The 16,042-nt window shown below is 53.1% G+C and overlaps 1 protein-coding gene across 4 annotated transcripts; it reads left to right on the forward strand.

The window, feature by feature from the left end:
* Positions 1 to 548: 548 nt before the first annotated feature.
* On the forward strand, positions 549 to 5,994 carry LOC130255312 (maestro heat-like repeat-containing protein family member 6). 4 transcript variants are annotated; one of them, XM_056495823.1, is made up of 14 exons: positions 549 to 879; positions 1,063 to 1,212; positions 1,486 to 1,633; positions 1,878 to 2,065; positions 2,146 to 2,283; positions 2,556 to 2,670; positions 2,843 to 2,980; positions 4,111 to 4,287; positions 4,420 to 4,575; positions 4,733 to 4,834; positions 5,198 to 5,300; positions 5,376 to 5,432; positions 5,707 to 5,818; positions 5,913 to 5,994. In XM_056495823.1, the coding sequence occupies exons 2-14, from the start codon at positions 1,169 to 1,171 to the stop codon at positions 5,926 to 5,928; spliced, it is 1,494 nt and encodes a 497-aa protein (XP_056351798.1). In that variant the 5' UTR covers positions 549 to 879; positions 1,063 to 1,168; the 3' UTR covers positions 5,929 to 5,994. The 4 variants fall into 4 exon arrangements, with proteins under 4 accessions (XP_056351798.1, XP_056351795.1, XP_056351797.1 ...); XM_056495820.1 differs by having other exon boundaries at positions 5,707 to 5,994; XM_056495821.1 differs by having other exon boundaries at positions 550 to 879; positions 5,385 to 5,432; positions 5,707 to 5,993.
* Positions 5,995 to 16,042: the final 10,048 nt, after the last annotated feature.

A 16,042-nucleotide genomic window follows, 5' to 3' on the forward strand; every position in this document is an offset into this window, starting at 1 on the left:
GAGGAGGGGATGCAGACCCTGATAAACTTTCCCCTTCGTCTCCTCTTCTCCTTCACGGTTTTCTTTTTGTCCCAAAGGCTCAGACTGCAATCTCCACACAGGCCTCTCATCCCACAGGAGAGGGAGACAAAGGCATGTATCAATCAACAGTAAGGGCAAACAAGCAGGCAGTAATAACCAACACTAGATCTGCCTAGATCATAGGCATAACATGAAGATGGGCTGTGGGCAACCTCAGTGGCAGTGGATCCTTTTCATTGCTTGGTACAGGATCATCACCCTTTGGAATCTGTTAAGGCAGAACACTGATTTTGGGGCTCCCATATATCCCCCAATGCTTATGGAGGGTAAGAACTGTCTGCACCTCTCAGGTGTCCCAGTGGGGTCAGCATCTTTTATTCCTGTAGAGCTCCTTCAGAGCTGCCCCTCAGTAGGGCAGGTTGGCTGGTCTGGGGGAGGCCTCAGGGCATGTGGCACTGTGTCACAGGACCCTTTGTGACGGTAGGCACTGTGGGAAGGAACATGGCCGTGTGTCACAGGGCCCTGTGCAACACATCTTGATACAGCTGCTGGTGGCCACAGTGTCCAGAGGAGGCAATGGGATAGGGTGGTGCTACAGGCAGGCCCTGTGCAGCCACCCTGTTCCTTATTGTCCCCAGACTTTAACCATTTTTTTGCCATGTGCCCTTAGGGACAGATCTCTGTGGGACAAAAGACCTTCCAGCACGGCCTGGAGAAGAAGGAGGATGCAAACCCTGGCATCACACTTACCACATGGCCAACACTGACATCACAGCCACTCAGAGCATGGCAAACACAAAGGATTCTGCCCCCAACATGGATTTTTTTGGGGAGAGAGTTGTTTCCCACCCAAATGAAGTAAGCAACCTGTGGCCAGAGATGGATTCCCCCAGGAATTGAGTGGCTCCTCAAGCTGGGTCTGCTGGGCTCCCCTCAGCCTCTGAAGCCACGGCAGTGCAGTGGGAAGGGAAGCACTTCTCAGAGGAAGCTGGGGAAGTTGCTGTTCTGGAAACTGTCCAGCTCTCCCTGTGCCTCCTCCAGGTGCCGGACCTTGTGAGGCACATGCACCAGAAACTTGTATCCAATGCACCTCCAAATGACAGGATGTTAATGGACATCGTGAGGCTGGCTGAGGCACACCCTGCTGATGTCGCAGGTCACCCTCCTGCGCTGTGCCCCATCATGTGACAGGTATGGGAGCCACCTTCCTTGTGGCCTCAGGGCTTACCAGCTTTCAGGGTCCATCACCTTGTACAGCCAGTGCAGTGTGGTCTGATAGGCACAGAGTTCCAGGACCCACTGGGCCCTCTGTTTCCCAGCTGTGGAACATCAGCCACCCAGTGCGCTGCCCTGCTCCCTCCCTGCCCCTCAGGGCACCAGGGGCCCTTTCACCTGGGCTCCCACAGCTGCCCAGGCCATGGTGCTGTGCCTGAGATCCTCCTGACACACAGATCTGTCCCACAGAGCTGCTAGAATCATGTGGAGGACAATAGCCTCATCAGGAATGGCACTGGAGAAAGTGCTGCCAACACTGCTCTGTGTGCTGGAGGACTGGCCCCTGCACAGCACATGCACCTCCGATGGGGACACAACGAGAGTCTTTGCCCTGGCTGTGAGTTTCTGGAACTGGCCTTTGCTCACCCCAAGGCTGCCTCTCCAGCAGCTCTCCACCCTCCTTCCCCCACTGCATCTCCCAGCCTCAGGTGCTGGGCTGAATCCCGGCCTAGGGGCAGCTTCAGGGGCACCAGGCCCGGAGCACCCCCTGCATCTCCCCTGGCCTCTCCCTGCCACGCTCGGGCCCTGCCACACGGACACCTCGGCACTGAGCGCTGCCTCGGGCTGTTTGTCCTTTGCAGGCAACCAGGGTGGTTTGGGAGATTCTCTGCCTGCCCTGGTGCCCAGCACCATTTATGGAATATTCCCCCCGCCTCCTGGTGGCTCTGCTCTTCCAAGTTTTTGTCAGCACATTAGATATGCCAGAGGAGGTTAATACCTTCTGGAAGGGATACCAGGAGCAACTCAGCCTTCCCATCAGCATCAACAGGTGCTCCATCCCATTTCTCCCATGTCCCCAGGGCAGGAGCCAGCACTCCCAGCATGACCTGGGCTTTGTTCTGCACACAGGTTTGCAGTGCAGACCGTGAGGGCACTGCTCCGCCATTTGCGGTGTCTGGATTTACTGGTGGCAGTGGAACGCAAGTGTGGCTGGGAGACACTGCTCTGTGCTACCACCCACCACTATGCCATGGGTCTGCTGGCCAGGTGAGATCCCCTTGTCCCCACTGCCCTCGACATTTGTGCTCTGTAGGATGCCCCACACAGTATCTGTGGTCATGTGCCAGAGGGTCTCGTCACCAAGGGACAACTAAGCAAACTGGAAAAGGCTGGGAAAGGAGGTGCCCAAGAGCAGCCACATCTCAAAGGGCCCAGGTCCCCTCGCAGGATGGTGGCGAAAGAGAGAACTGTGTGAGTCAGTCCTGGGAGACATTTGCCCCCACTGACTCAGGGTCTTAGTCCCTTTTGCTGCCTTCCAGGGAGATGCACCGTACCTCGAGCCCCTTGTGTTCCTGCATTGCACTCCGCCTGCTGGGGCTGCTCAGCACACGGGAGCCGCGCTGGGACCTGCCTGCCCTGGCATTCCTTGTGGAGGTGAGCCTGATGGCCAGTGCTGCCTCCCTGAGCTGCCTCCCAGCTCTCTGTCCTCTCGTAGCCACAGCTGCCTGGGACGGTGCCCGTGCCCTGTGCTGCTGTCTGGGCCCAGCCCTGTGCGCTTCTGGGCTCCTGCCGGCCGGGTCCCCTGTCACTGCCCTGTGCCTTTCAGGTCCTCGAGTGCCATGACATGAAGGAATGGAGTGACAGTGCCCTGGAGATAATTTCAAGGCGCCTGCAGAGCAAATCCAAGGAAAAACGTCGCCTGGCACTCAGAGGCCTTGTGGTTCTCAGCAAGGATCCCTCGCTGGTGAGAAAGGGGCAGTGGCTGAAGCTGCGCTGCGGAATGCAGTCACTTGGGCCAGCTGGGCTTCAGGTGCTGGGGCAGCTGCACCCAGCTCTCCTGCCTCCCAGCTCAGCTCCCCGAGTGTTTTGAGACAGGCGTTTGGCCTCTGGGCCCTGTAGCAGCAGGGTGGGGTTGCAGTGCCAGAGAGGCATTGGTGGCGCAGCAATTCATTAATGTCTTGGACACAGCACTTAAAGAAATACTAAGTAAGTTTGCTAATGATACTATATTGGGAGGAGCTGTTGACTCCCTCAAGGGCAGAGGCCCTGTAGAGGCAGATCTGAGGGCTGGGCAACCACCAACCATATGAAGTTGAATAAGGTCAGGTGCCAGATACTGCACCTGGCACAGGCAGCCTGGCTGTGTAGCTAGAGCAGGGAATGAGAGTCCAGATAGCTGTGCTATGGAAATGAACCTGTGTGGATCCTGTGACGCTGAGTAGGAGTCAGCAGTGCCCTGGCAGCCAGGACATCTGGGATGCATCAGGCACAACATCACCAGCTGTGCAAGGGATAGGAATATTCTGCTCTGCTCTGGGCTGATGTGGCCTCTCAAGTGCTGTGTGCAATTTTGGGCACCATAATATAAAAAACCCATGAAACTATGACAGATTGTCCAAAGTAGCATATGAAAATAGTGAAGGATCTAGAGGGGAAGCCATAGGAGGAGTGGGTGAGGGCACTTGACTTGTTCCACCTAGGAGGATGAGGGGAGACCTCATTGCGCTATATGCAGCTTCCTTGCCAGAGAAGTGGAAGTGCAGCACCAATCTCTGCTCTCTGATGACCAGTGACAGCACTCTAGGGAACAGCTAGAGCTGTGTCAGGGGAGGTTTATGTTTGATATTACACAAAGGTTCTTCCCCCAGAGGGTGCTGGGCACTGCCCAGGTTCCCCAGGGAATGGGCACAGCCCCAAGGCTGCTAGAGCTCCAGGAGTGTTTGGACAATGCTCTCAGGCAGAGGCTGGGATTGTTGGGGTGTCTGCACCAGGCCGGGGACTGGACTGCATGATGTTTGTGGGTCTCTTCCAACTCAGAATATGCTATGATTCTACAGTTCATGGTTTCACAGTGCAGCACTGTGTCCCACACAGGCCGAAGGCATCCGGAGTCTGACACAGAGCCTCATGGGCCTACTGCAGGATGCAGATGGAGAAGTGGTTGCATTGATCCTCTCTGTATTCTTGAATGAGCTCGAGGACAGAGCCACTCTAATATCCAGTCCCACTGCCCTGCAGCTGGCTGAGGTGCTTCAGCAACTCTTTGACCATGTAAGGCTCTGTGTCCCCAACTCTGGCCACTGGGTGCTGGCCAGATATTTTGTGCCCTGTGGATTTTCAGGACTGTGCCCAGGTGGGCCTAGAGAAACTATTGCTGGTTCTTTTCCTCTTCCTTTCCAACAGGACAACAGTCATGTGCCTCTGCTCTCCATTCGCCTCTTCCGAGCAGTGATGGAGCTGGTAATGGACAAGGGAAAAAAACCCCTGAAGAAACATGTGAGCCAGAGCCTTCTCCCACTCTTCTTCCACTACCATGACCAGAACTGGCACGTGGCAGAGGTGAGGACTCGTGGGCTGCTGGTGTCCCCCTGGGAGGGGCTCGGCTGCCTCCTGCCCTGGCACCTCCCGGGCTGCAGCCTCCTCCAGGCCTTGGCACAGGGACGCGGGTCCTGTGTCCTGAACTGCGGGGACATCTCCACATCTCTGCTGCTCTCAGGCCTCTTGGGAAACGTTGCTTTGTGCGGCCAAATTCCTGAAGAGAAGGCGCCTGAAGCAGCTGGTGAAGAAGGAACAGCTCTGGATGTTCGCCGAGTGCCTGGTAAGGACGGCCTGGAAGCGCCAGGCTCAGGCTGGAGCAGCCCCCTGAGCGCGGCGCTCACTGTGTGCGCTCGGCAGCTGCGGCCCTGCCCAGCGCTGCACGCAGGGGCCGCACGGGCTCTTCTCCAGGCTCCTGCGGCCCCGAGCCGGCTGCCCACGGAGCCCCGGCCCAGCGGGGCTGCGGGCCGGGCCGGCACCGCGGCTCCCCGGGCACAGCCGGCCCTGTGCCCCTGCAGAGCCCGGCCCAGCGGCTGCTGGCCGCGCTCAGGGCTGTGCGGGCAGGGGAGGCCGGGGCCGGGCGCGGGCAGCGCCTGCCAAAGGGCCGGAGCCCGCCCCGACCCTTCCCTCCCGCCGCTCTCTGCAGCTGGCAGAGGACAGGAGCCGAGCGGCCGAGCACCTGCGCCAGGCCCTGCGGTACCTGCGGAGCCCACAGGAGCCCCTGCGAGAGGCGGCCGTCAGGTTCATGGGTGAGCCCGGGCTCCCTCCCTGTCCGACAGCAGTAGGATCTGGGCCAGGGTCCATGACAAGCTCTGTATTCCCAGGAATCGCAGGGCGGTACTTGCAGAGGCAGCAAGAAGAGACCCGGCTCATCTACATGGGTGAGGGCAGCGCCGCTGGCAGGAGGAGCTGCAATCCTTGTCGTGGCTGTGGAGGGCTCTGCTCCCTGTGCGGACGGGGGGCAGCGAGGGCAGAGCACAGAGAGATTTCAGGGGCACGTGGGGGATTCGTGGCCAGCAGCTTCGGGCTGATCCCGGTGGTCCCTGCTCCCTCCTGGCCATAGCTAGAGCAGGCTGGAATGGCCCTGGCACGGGGATCTCCTCGGGTCCCTGCAAATCCGGAATCTGACCATGTGCCTGTTCCTCTCTCTTCCAGCCCTTCAGGACCTGACTGATGACATCAGCCCTGCCGTCTCGAGCTTGGCACTTCAGACCCTGCAACTCTTAAGAGCTGCGCAGAGAGCTCCATATTCTTCAGGTTTCAGAAGGTGCAAGACTACTTCTAGAAGGGTGGGGGGTAGGGGCAGCCCAAAGGCTGCCTTGTGGGGCAGTTTGTGGACGTCTATGAACAACTAATCCCAGGAGCTCCGTCTGCTGAGGCCACTTGAGCCTGCAGGGAAGACCTCATCTCAGCATGGAAATATGAAATCACTGTTGTCATGCACAGAGGTCTAGGATCTTTCTTTTGCTGCCATGGTCTGCAGTACATCAGGGAAGAGGGGGAGAAGGGTGCTTGTGCTCAGCAAGCTGCCCAGGCATGCAGTGCTGCAGGGAAAATGGCCAGAAGCCCCTTGGCCTTTGGTGGTTGTGCTGAAGCCTTTGTGCTGCCGACAGAGCGGGTGGGCAGGGGCCGGAGCTGCGGGGATCCCTGCGAGACCGGTGCCTGGAGATGGCCACGACCCCTGTCCCAGCCAGGAACCGCCATCGGTGCTCTCCTGCCCGGGTGTTCCTGGCTGGATTGCTGAGGGCTCCTCTGGAGCTCCTGTGGGGCTGCTGCGCTGCTGCCGGGCAGGTTGGCCGGGCTGGGGGAGATCCTGAGGGGACGGGGCGCTGGGAGGCCGTGAAGGGATGAGGGGCTGCGGAGGCCCTGATGGGACAGGGCAGTGGGAAGGCACGAGGGGGATGTGTGAGGGAGTGCGTGCCAGGAGGATACAACAGGACAGGAGGCACCTGGGGGGCCAGAGCAGAATCCCTGAGGAATTGGGTGTCAGAGGCTATAAGCAGCCCCTATGCAGCTGCCTTTTTCCTGACACCCAGCTGCTCTGGTGGTTCCCCAAATCATCTCCCAGGCCTGCAGCAGAAGCCTTCGAGGCTGGGACACCACTCCACCAGGAGGGTGGGGACACCCCTGAGCTGCCCAGGCTGGGCTGGCTGGGGATAGCCAGGGGGCAGAGGCAGGGCTGGTGGCCAGCCTGGGCCCCTGTGGCTTCCCAGCCTTCCCTGCTGCCATCATGGGGAGGGCAGCAATGTCCCCTTGAGCAGGGCTGCGGAGTCACTGCTGCCCAAGCAGCTCTAGACCCCACAGAAACAGCACCAGAGCATGCACAGGAACAGCAGGACCAGGATTGTCCAACAGGGGCACAAGTGCTTTCTCTCAACTTGCCAGTCTGAAATGAGCAGGCGGAAGAGCTGAGTTTTCACTTACTTAAGTTCATTTCCAGCAGTCTTCGACACTTTTGAGAACAGACCCTTCTGCCAGACATGACACAGTCAACGAATTGCAGGCAGACCTCAGCTGTAGCTGGAGGGGACAGGCTGGGGGAGATGGAAGCAGACATTCTGCCTAGACTTGGTTTCCTGAGACAGTGCTTAGAGTGCTCTGCTGCCATGTCTAATCAGAGGGCGATGCCATGAATGGTTCACGTCATTCCCTTCTTTCCAAGAGGGCCATGTGCTGTCTTCTCTTATAGTCACGTTTTAAGGTTCTCCTCAGCTACAGCTCTAAGGAAGACACAGAAGCTTGGTAAAGGGCACCTAGTCTTTATAGTCTTCAAGAGGAGGGAGAAGAGCTTCATGCAGCTTGGAGCTCTCCTTTGCCTCTCTGTCGTGATGCAATCAGGCTCTTCCTCTTTTCAATAATTAATAGCAACAGTCATAAGGGCAATGCAAGAATAACTAAGGGAAGCCACACAAGCACATGAGACCATGCACAAACAACAGCTCCAGGGAGCATCTTTTACTGCCCCATGTGCCTTGCCAGGTGAGTGCAGCATTTTCCACTACGGTGCCAGCTTCCAAAGCAACTGGTGGCTCTGGGTGGCTGTGGCTTTGCTCTTGGCTCCCCAACTTGGAAAGCTTTTCAAGGATGAATTTTTGGACAAACTAGAAGCAGCTTCTCCAGTGAAGTGACTTGAGTTGAACATCCAAACTTTCTGGTTCCTCCTTGTTCCCTGTGGAAAAGATCAGTTCATATCTCACCTCACAATCCTTCTTCCTCACCCGAAGCTTCAAGTCAGGGATCTGCTAATCCCAAAACTGCTGTCAAGGAGCCTCTCCTCATCCCTGTCAGGGCCCTGAGGGCACTAATAAACCTTGGTGGCCCTGACCAGCCCCTCCACTGGGATCTCTACTCAGCCCCAGCTACTGAAGCTCAGCCCTGGCTCTCCAGTGACTTAGCCGTGTGGTGGGAATGCCGAGCTCTAGCTCAGCCAAGGGAATGTGGCTGTGGGGTGGGTGATCTAAATACATACAAGGCTTTCCTTCATCCTCTGTCCTTCCACTGGAAAGCATCAGAAGAGCCTTTGTAGGAGCTTTTCCAGAGCAACATCAGGGAGATTTTGGCTATTTCCAAACAGATAACCTCAGAGGGGTGGGTGCTATCAAATCAGTTAACAACCCCCCACAGTGAAGGTGATGCCTTTGGTGAGATTTGCAGGCCAAATCACACGTGTGGCATTTTAACCCTGGAGATCTGACTGCATTCCCAGGGAAATGGCAGGTCTTGGGGCTGAGGGAACTCTCAAGGCAAAAGCTCGTGGGGAAAAAACAACCAGTATCAAACTCTAATGCCACTCTCTTAGACCCCCGCTAATGGAGTAGGAGAGATTATGTGGATACTCCATGGGCACCCCATGCTAAGGTGGAATGATACATTCCTGGGGATTCCAAACACATCCAGTACAAAATGAACTGTAGGAAAGAGTACAAGGAAATCACAGGAAGAGCTTTGGGAACTTACATGAGGTGAGAGAAAAAAACCACTTCTGCAGAAACAAAGGATTAAAAACCCATAAAGTTCTTCAGCTGCAGCTTGGGAAAATACCATGTTTAGAACACAGGACCTAGAAGATGTAATAAATAAGTACGTAATTCTTCATAGAAACCCAAACCAGCTTCCTTTGCAATACAAAGCACATTTTAAATAGCTGTTTTGATGAAAATGCCATCATTTTTCCTGGAAACAACAAACATTCAAATGAACATTCATTGCATTCAAAACCCAGTTTCCTCTCTGCTTTTGTTTATTAAAGGAAAATGTTGGCTAGCCCTGCCAGTCCTGCATATGATACACACATCTTCTAAACATGGAGAGCTAAGTGTTGGCTGCAAATTAGAATTTTCCCTGCTAAAGGGACCTCAGAATCATGGAATGGTTATGGTTGGAACAGACCTTAGAGATCATCTGAGGTAGGGCAAAAACAGAGACAGAATGCACCTGCCATCCCCAGAAATGCTTTTTTTTTTTTTTTTTTTGTTCAAATGCAACAAAACTTCTCATTCCCATGAAATCCAAGCAGCAATCCCCAGCGACAGAGGGCAGGTTGGGATCAGGTATTAGGATGAGATTCTTTGCTGCAAGGGTGGCGAGGCACATCCATCTCACAGGGAAATGTGTCACTGTCGTCAACATCTCCTTGTGTCAGGACAGACAGTGACAAACCCCAAACAAGCAGAACAACCAGCCTACTGACAAGGTTATCCACAAACCCCAGAGTCTGCAATTGCCTCTGGCAGTGGCTTGCCCAGGGTTTACTGCACACAGGGAGACTTGCCCGTGTCACAGCTTGTTAGCTGGCTGGCTCACAGAGGGAAGGCTGCTCCAAGCTGCTGTGCTGCTCTCTGTGATTCTACCTGAAGCCTGTGGGTCCCTGCTTCCAGCCACACAGGGCCAGGATGGAGGAGAAGCTCATGGGACAGTTACTGGGGCTGGGCATATTCAGCCACTGCGGGAGATAGCAGGAATTTTAGGGACTGATATCTCAGCATGGCCAAAGCAAACACAGAACAAATCATATGATGGTTATGTTTCCATCAATGGAATGATCTACACAGGGACCCACACTCCCAGGGAGTGGGAAGAGCTGTCATTTTACAAAAATCCCAGTCTTTTGCCCAGAACTATGAAAAGTTTCTTGCTAAGGGCTGGTGCCACAGGGGGAAACTGAGGGCTCTTTGTGTTGAATGAAACTCTCAGCTCCCTCTGGACAGGTCCTTGAAGAGAAGGAATAGCATAATGGATGTGCTTGTTACAGGGCCTGCACCAAGTGACACAGGATGGCAGCAGAATCACAGAATGAGGTAATCACTAAGGTTGGAAAAGCCCTCTAAGATCCTTGAGCACAACCATTCCCCCAGCACTGCCAAGCCTGCCACTAAACCGTGTCCACAAATAGCCCACGGCCATTCTAGGTTGCTCACCACCCACTGGACAGTGAAATAATTTTCTCTTCTCATATTCCAATTAACTTATGACCACTCAGCTGGATTAATGGTTTCTCAAAATTCAGACGGATGCTTTTGGTCATTAAGGATATGCTTTGAGGTCATGAAATTTGAAGTTCAGAAGGACATATGTGGTCCTCACAGCTGTGATGTTAACTCATGCATGTCGCATGGAGCACAAAAACATGCACCCCCCCAAGGAGTTTTAAGATTTTCTTCTTGCTTCCTTCCATCTTGCTTTTTTCCCCCACAGCCATTTTCAGAGAGGCTCTGGGAAAAATCCCAAGAAACTCCTTAATTCTTTATTTCCTTCTCCTGTTTAAAAAATTTGGCTTTGGCATCCAGTAAGATTTTGTAGTTCTGAGCACTTTGCCTTCAACTTAAGCTAAGTCCCTTCCCTTCAAAAAGAAGATAAATTCAATTCCAAAGCAGTCAGCCTTCCTGCTTCGACCCAAAAACCACAAATGGACTTGGCATCACTCCTTTTTCTGTCTCCAAAAATTCTCAGGGTTTAGTTTCCCAGTATTTCCATGCTGCCAAGTGAGCTGTTAGCACCTGGAGAGCTGATCCTGGAGCTGCACAGCTGAGTCCTAGGAACTGCCCCAACATACTGGGAAATGCCCCCAACCCTGATGATCAGGATAACCAGCAGGAAGAGCAGAGCCAAGGGGATACCCAATGCCAAGAGTGCCCATGATGCACCACACTGAGCCTCTTCCTCAGGGCAGGTAAACCTGCTCCTCCAGGGATGCCACAGGCACTCAGGCTCCCCAGCTCCATCCCAGTGGAGGGAACACCCTGGAAGCCAGACAGGATGTAGCCACCTCCTCTGTGTTTCGCCCTTTTGCAAATTGACTTGCTCTGTGCCCTCTGCTCTGCATAATTGATCCTCTGCCCATCTCCAGCAAAAAAACCGCTCCCCTGTCTCATTCATAATGTGCTCCAAATAAAGTGTGTTTCTGCCTGAGCGAACGCCCTTCGGGGGTACTTTAAACTGTCACAGTGCATAAGGCTTGCCCTGAAATCTGCATTTTTACACTGCTCACTCTCCTCAATGGCCCCTGGAGCCACACTTAATCTATTTCAAGGCATGTGAAGACTTCCTAAAAACCTGGCAAGGAAAGCAAAGCTTGCTTTAAACCAGGGCCTTTCCATCCACCTTTTTTCCCAAACCAGCTGCGTTTTCCTTTTCCACCCTGAAAACAAAGAAGCAAACCAAACTCCAAAGAGTGTCTGTTGATCCAGCTCTGGGAACCCACCAAAGCAAAGCACTGTCCAGTTGAAACTGAGCAAGGGTTCAAATGCCTGTGGGTATGACGACCAGAAGCAGTTCCAGCTGATTCAACCCAGCCTTGCTGCTTGAGGAGCATCACTGGGGTTATCAGGGAGCTAGAAGCCACCCAGAGAAAGCAGCTAATGTGTCCAGGAGATATGATCCTTGTAACTTATTCCAGACCCCAAGGATGGTACAGAAATACTGCTGGAGGAACAGCCAGCTCTGCTGATGAAAAGAGAGGAGCTCAGATTTACACTTCTCTGCAGCCTTCTCATGCATTTCCAAGACACAAACCCAAACCAAGCATCTCCAAGCAGAGAAAGCTCCCATGTTTGTATGGGATGGTTTTAGGGAGCAAGGAACTCCTCAGCTTAAGGAGGCATGGATCCAAATGCCCCAGTTTTGTCTTTAAATCCATGTATTATAGAGGCGAGGGGAAACCCCAAACCAAACAAGCAAGCCCAAGGCCCAGAGCCCCTTCCCAGAAGCCCCAAAATGGGCAGCAAGGCACAAAAAGGAGGAGTGTAAAGATCTTTCCCCTCAATTGATGCTGGCAGCTTCTCACCACGCAGTCCCGCCTTGCTCAGAAGCCAACAAGGGCAGATTTGGAGCCTGGGCTTGGCAGGATATTGCAAAAGCTGGGATCAGAGCTGCATCCCAGCGGGAGACTAAAATAACTATGAGATTACCTCCACGGGAGTACAACCAGCATGGATAATGCTCGGCCTGTTCCTCTCCCAGCTTGCCACAGCCTTGCCTGGCCTCCCTTCCATGTTTCTTCAAAGCCTCCTTTGCTGCAGGAGCTTCAGTCCTGCTGAGGGGAAGGAGGAGGCTGAGCTTGTTCTGTCTCACTGGAGCTGCTCTGCAGGCACCCCCCAAGGGCCCCTCTCCATGCCCAGCTCAATCCACCTTTGAACTCTTCCACTTTGTGTGCAGAACTCCCATGGCTTGTTTGTCTGATCCCTCCCTGCCAGGCTTTGCTCTCTGCAGAGTAATCCCAGCTATTGACAGTGCAGAGGGCCAAGGTGCAAATGGGTTTTCTTCTCCCTCAAGAGCTCCCTTCCCCTTGTGTGGCCAGGCCACCATCAGCCTGGGCTGGGATTTTTAATACTGAAGATATTTCAAACTCAAGCCAAGGGGGTTTCTGGCATGCAACATCCATGAGGAGGCAGCAAGCTCAGAGGTGCAAACTGTTCTTGGGCAAGCTTAAAAAAGACATTTCCTCCTCTGGAGAGCCAAACCCACCAGAGATAGCTGCAACAGCTGGGGCTGCAACCCAGCACCAGTACAGAGCACTGTGCAAGGTAGATGTGACACTTGGTCCACCTGTTCAGCTTGGAAATCTTCCTAGGTGCATTTGAGGGCTTAGCAACCACTTGGGGGTTTAGCAGCCACAGCTGGCCAGGGAAAGAGGAATTAAGGACTGGGAAAGATAGCAACATTTAAAGCAGAGATAGGACACCATGACACCAAACAGCCCTGGAACACTCCTCTGCTCTGTGGAAAGACATCTGGGAGACATCAGCAATATAATAACAATGGTACATCTGTTAGCAAGGGCAGGAGTCCTCACAGCTGCAGAGCAACAGCCCCCATGTCAGGAGAAGGGACAGGGATATGTCAGCAGAAGGTAAGGAATATAAAATACAAGCCTTTCTAAACCCATCAAGATAACTGAAGTAAGTTTCAGTGTGAAATAATTAAATAGGAGCTAAAACAATTTCTTTTAGAGCCTTCCAGTGCCAAAAAGGACTGGAGAAGCTGGGCAGCCTTGCAGGGGATGGGAATGTCATTCCCAGGGTCCCAGAGCACTGGAGCTGGGTAGAGACCTCCAGAGAATGGCAAATCCAAGCCCTACTGAAGCAGGGTGCACAGGACCATGCCCAGGTTTGAGCATTGTCACAGAAGGACACCTCAGAGCCCCTTCCAGAGCCTAAAGGGGCTCCAGGATGTCGCTGCCTATGGGATCTCTTTATGCCTGAGATCCCTCTCAGCAGCACATTTGGTGGTTTAGAGTCTGTGTTCTTCCCAGCCTGAGCGCCGAAGAAAGGGCAGAAGCTGTTTTTTGAGGTTTCCAAAGGTTATTCTTTCTTATCTAAAGAATTCTGAGTTACAGAGGTCTATCTAGCACGCTGGCTAAGGCACACAATGCTCTGCCAGAGGGGAGGTCATATCTTTTATACCATAAATTACGTACCTAATGTTTACAATTACTTTCCAATACATGACCCTTACATTGCCTTGTCCAGTTTTCCCTCACACCAATCCAAAAGTGCCATTCTGGCTCAGGAAATGGATGCCCCAAATCCTCCATCTTAGCTCTAAACTTATTATAAACAATTCTATAAACTCACTTTTCTACCTTCTAATAATCTAACTTACACTCTACTTATTTTTTGTGATTTGTAATTCTTCCTGCAATGACGGTAATTTTTCCCAGGGGCTTAAATCCAGTCCACGGGGGTCCTGGGTACTGTGCCAAGGCCTCTGAGACCCCTGCCTGGGGGGTCTTGAGGCATCCAGGGAAGCCAGGGGAACACCCTGGACTCCCACACTAGGAGAGCTGGAGAGGGACTGGGGACAAGGCATGGAGGGACAGGACACAGGGAATGGCTTCCACTGCCAGAGGGCAGGGATGGATGGGATATTGGGAAAAAAGCCTGTGAGGGTGGGCAGGCCCTGGCACAGGGTGCCCAGAGCAGCTGTGGCTGCCCCTGGATGCCTGGAAGTGTCCAAGGCCAGCATGGACATTGGGGTTTGGAGCAGCCTGAGAAAGTGGAAGGTGTTCCTGCCCATGGCAGGGGTGGGGGGAGCAGGATGAGCCCTAAGGTTCCAACCCAAACCATTCTGTGACTCTGAGATTTCACATGAGATCTGAGATTATTTTTTGACGCACCCACATTTATCGAACAATACAGAAAGTGTCAGCCTATTCATATCAAACCCTCCTAGGTCCAGAAAATAACAGTGATGCCAATATCTGATGATGAGCATAACACCACCACTGCCACCATTTTTCCAAAGTACCTACTAGCCATGTACTGGTCCTTCACCTCAGGATGATGGTTGATGTGCTCCATAATTCTTTATATCTTTCCAGTCAGGCTTGGAAAGTCTTTGGACCTATCAAAAATATACACAAATATATTTTTTTTTGGCAGAAGACTGCTATTTTAAGTTCATTGTACTTGAAAATCATGGGCACAGAAGGTTGTGTCGATGGCTGGCTACTCAACTCTGCAGTGGGAGTTCCAATATTCATGTTTTGAAGTGCCCCCCCTATTAAGAGACTTCATGATTTGTCTAAATTGTTTTTTTAAATTATTTAAACCGAGGTGAAACGTGTTTTAGCTGCTCTCCAGGAACATATTGGTTAACTCTACACCTGCTGTCCCAGGTATCCCCAGCCAGGCTGCAGCTCCAGCCCATGGCTCTCCTGTGGCCGACACCAGGAGCTCAGCACAGCTCAGGCACTGAGCAGAAGCCAGCAAACACGGGCTGGGTGTGAACAACCACCACCTCCCCACATGCTCCTTCATCTCTATTTAATGCAGGAGCCATCACAGCATGTTCTGCTCTACTGCCCACGGCTCCTGACCTCATGTATAATGGATGGTGCATGAAAGTGGTGTGGGTAAACACCAGGCTGAGCTTCTAGAGAAATATTTACCTTGCTCTCTGCTGCCCTGGGGCCCAGGGAGACATCCTGGCCTCCGTGATGCCAGCTGGGGACTGGTGCTTTCAGCCTCACGGATGCAGCCAGTATCAGATGTCACTTCTCCCTGCTGGCTCAAGACAGGAGCCCCCTTTTGCTGCAGACTGTGTCTCACAGGTCCTTATCCTGGCTGCCATTTGGGAACACAGCAGGCAGGAAGGGAAAGGGAAAAGAGGCAAACAGTAAATGGCCCCTGCTCTCCTCCTCCTGCCCCTCCTCCATCTGTGCATCTTACTCTGCTGCAGGGAGCACCACAGCTCTTCCTGCCCTTTCCTGCATGGAGCTGAGCCTACAGCTACACAAACATCCCCAAACCCAAGCACAATATGGGATTCTTGGAGCTATCCTGGGCAGGGCCAGGACTTCAGTGCTCCTTCTGACTCAGGCTATTCTATGATTCTGTATCTCTCCAAACTCTTTCCTCATGCCTTCCCTGGCCTCATCCAGCTCTCTGGGATGAATGTGCCCCATGGGAGTGCAATCCCTAAGCCAGGGATCCCAATGGTGTCCCATCTGGAAAATGACGCCTTGAGGTCCCATCTGGGGTGCCAGAACTGATGCCTGGAAAGGCTGACTTGGAACAGACTAGACAGAGCAAAAGGAATAAAAATAGGTATTTATTGAAAGGACACACTTTGGGCAGTACAAGAACGTGGTCAGGACTACACCAGGTTGAACCCAAGATGGATCCCAGTCACCAGTCTTCACACTTTTATAAGTTTTGGTTCATCTACACATTGGGGTCAATTACCCAACCACAGCCCCAGGCTATAAAGTTTCAGCCCCCCTGACTTCCCCCTTTCCCTTGCTGTTGTTTCTGCTTTTTAGGTACCAGTTGTTCATGATTCTCTAGCTGGGAAGGAATTCTTTCGTCTAACTACCCTGTGAAGAGAACTTACTAACACCTAATATGAAGTTTCAGAGTTACACACTAAGCAGCAGAAATTCTAGAAAAATATAAAGGCTAAAACCCAAGGCATCACTCCCTCCAGATGTACAAACCAGAGCACAACAGCACAGCTGCCCAACTCTCCTTTCTTAACCACTACAGCTTGGGGC

Source organism: Oenanthe melanoleuca, chromosome 7 (genome assembly GCF_029582105.1).
Source record: "Oenanthe melanoleuca isolate GR-GAL-2019-014 chromosome 7, OMel1.0, whole genome shotgun sequence".
Lineage (NCBI taxonomy): Eukaryota > Metazoa > Chordata > Aves > Passeriformes > Muscicapidae > Oenanthe > Oenanthe melanoleuca.

What these genes read in the sequence shown, in the direction of transcription:
- LOC130255312 (XM_056495820.1), top strand. Translation starts at nt 1,169, where the DNA reads ATGTCGCAGGTCACCCTCCTGCGCTGTGCCCCATCATGTGACAG. An exon ending in CCCTGGCATTCCTTGTGGAG is followed by an intron (nt 2,671 to 2,842) that starts GTGAGCCTGATG and finishes TGTGCCTTTCAG; the next exon opens with GTCCTCGAGTGCCATGACAT. An exon ending in GGCGGCCGTCAGGTTCATGG is followed by an intron (nt 5,301 to 5,375) that starts GTGAGCCCGGGC and finishes CTGTATTCCCAG; the next exon opens with GAATCGCAGGGCGGTACTTG.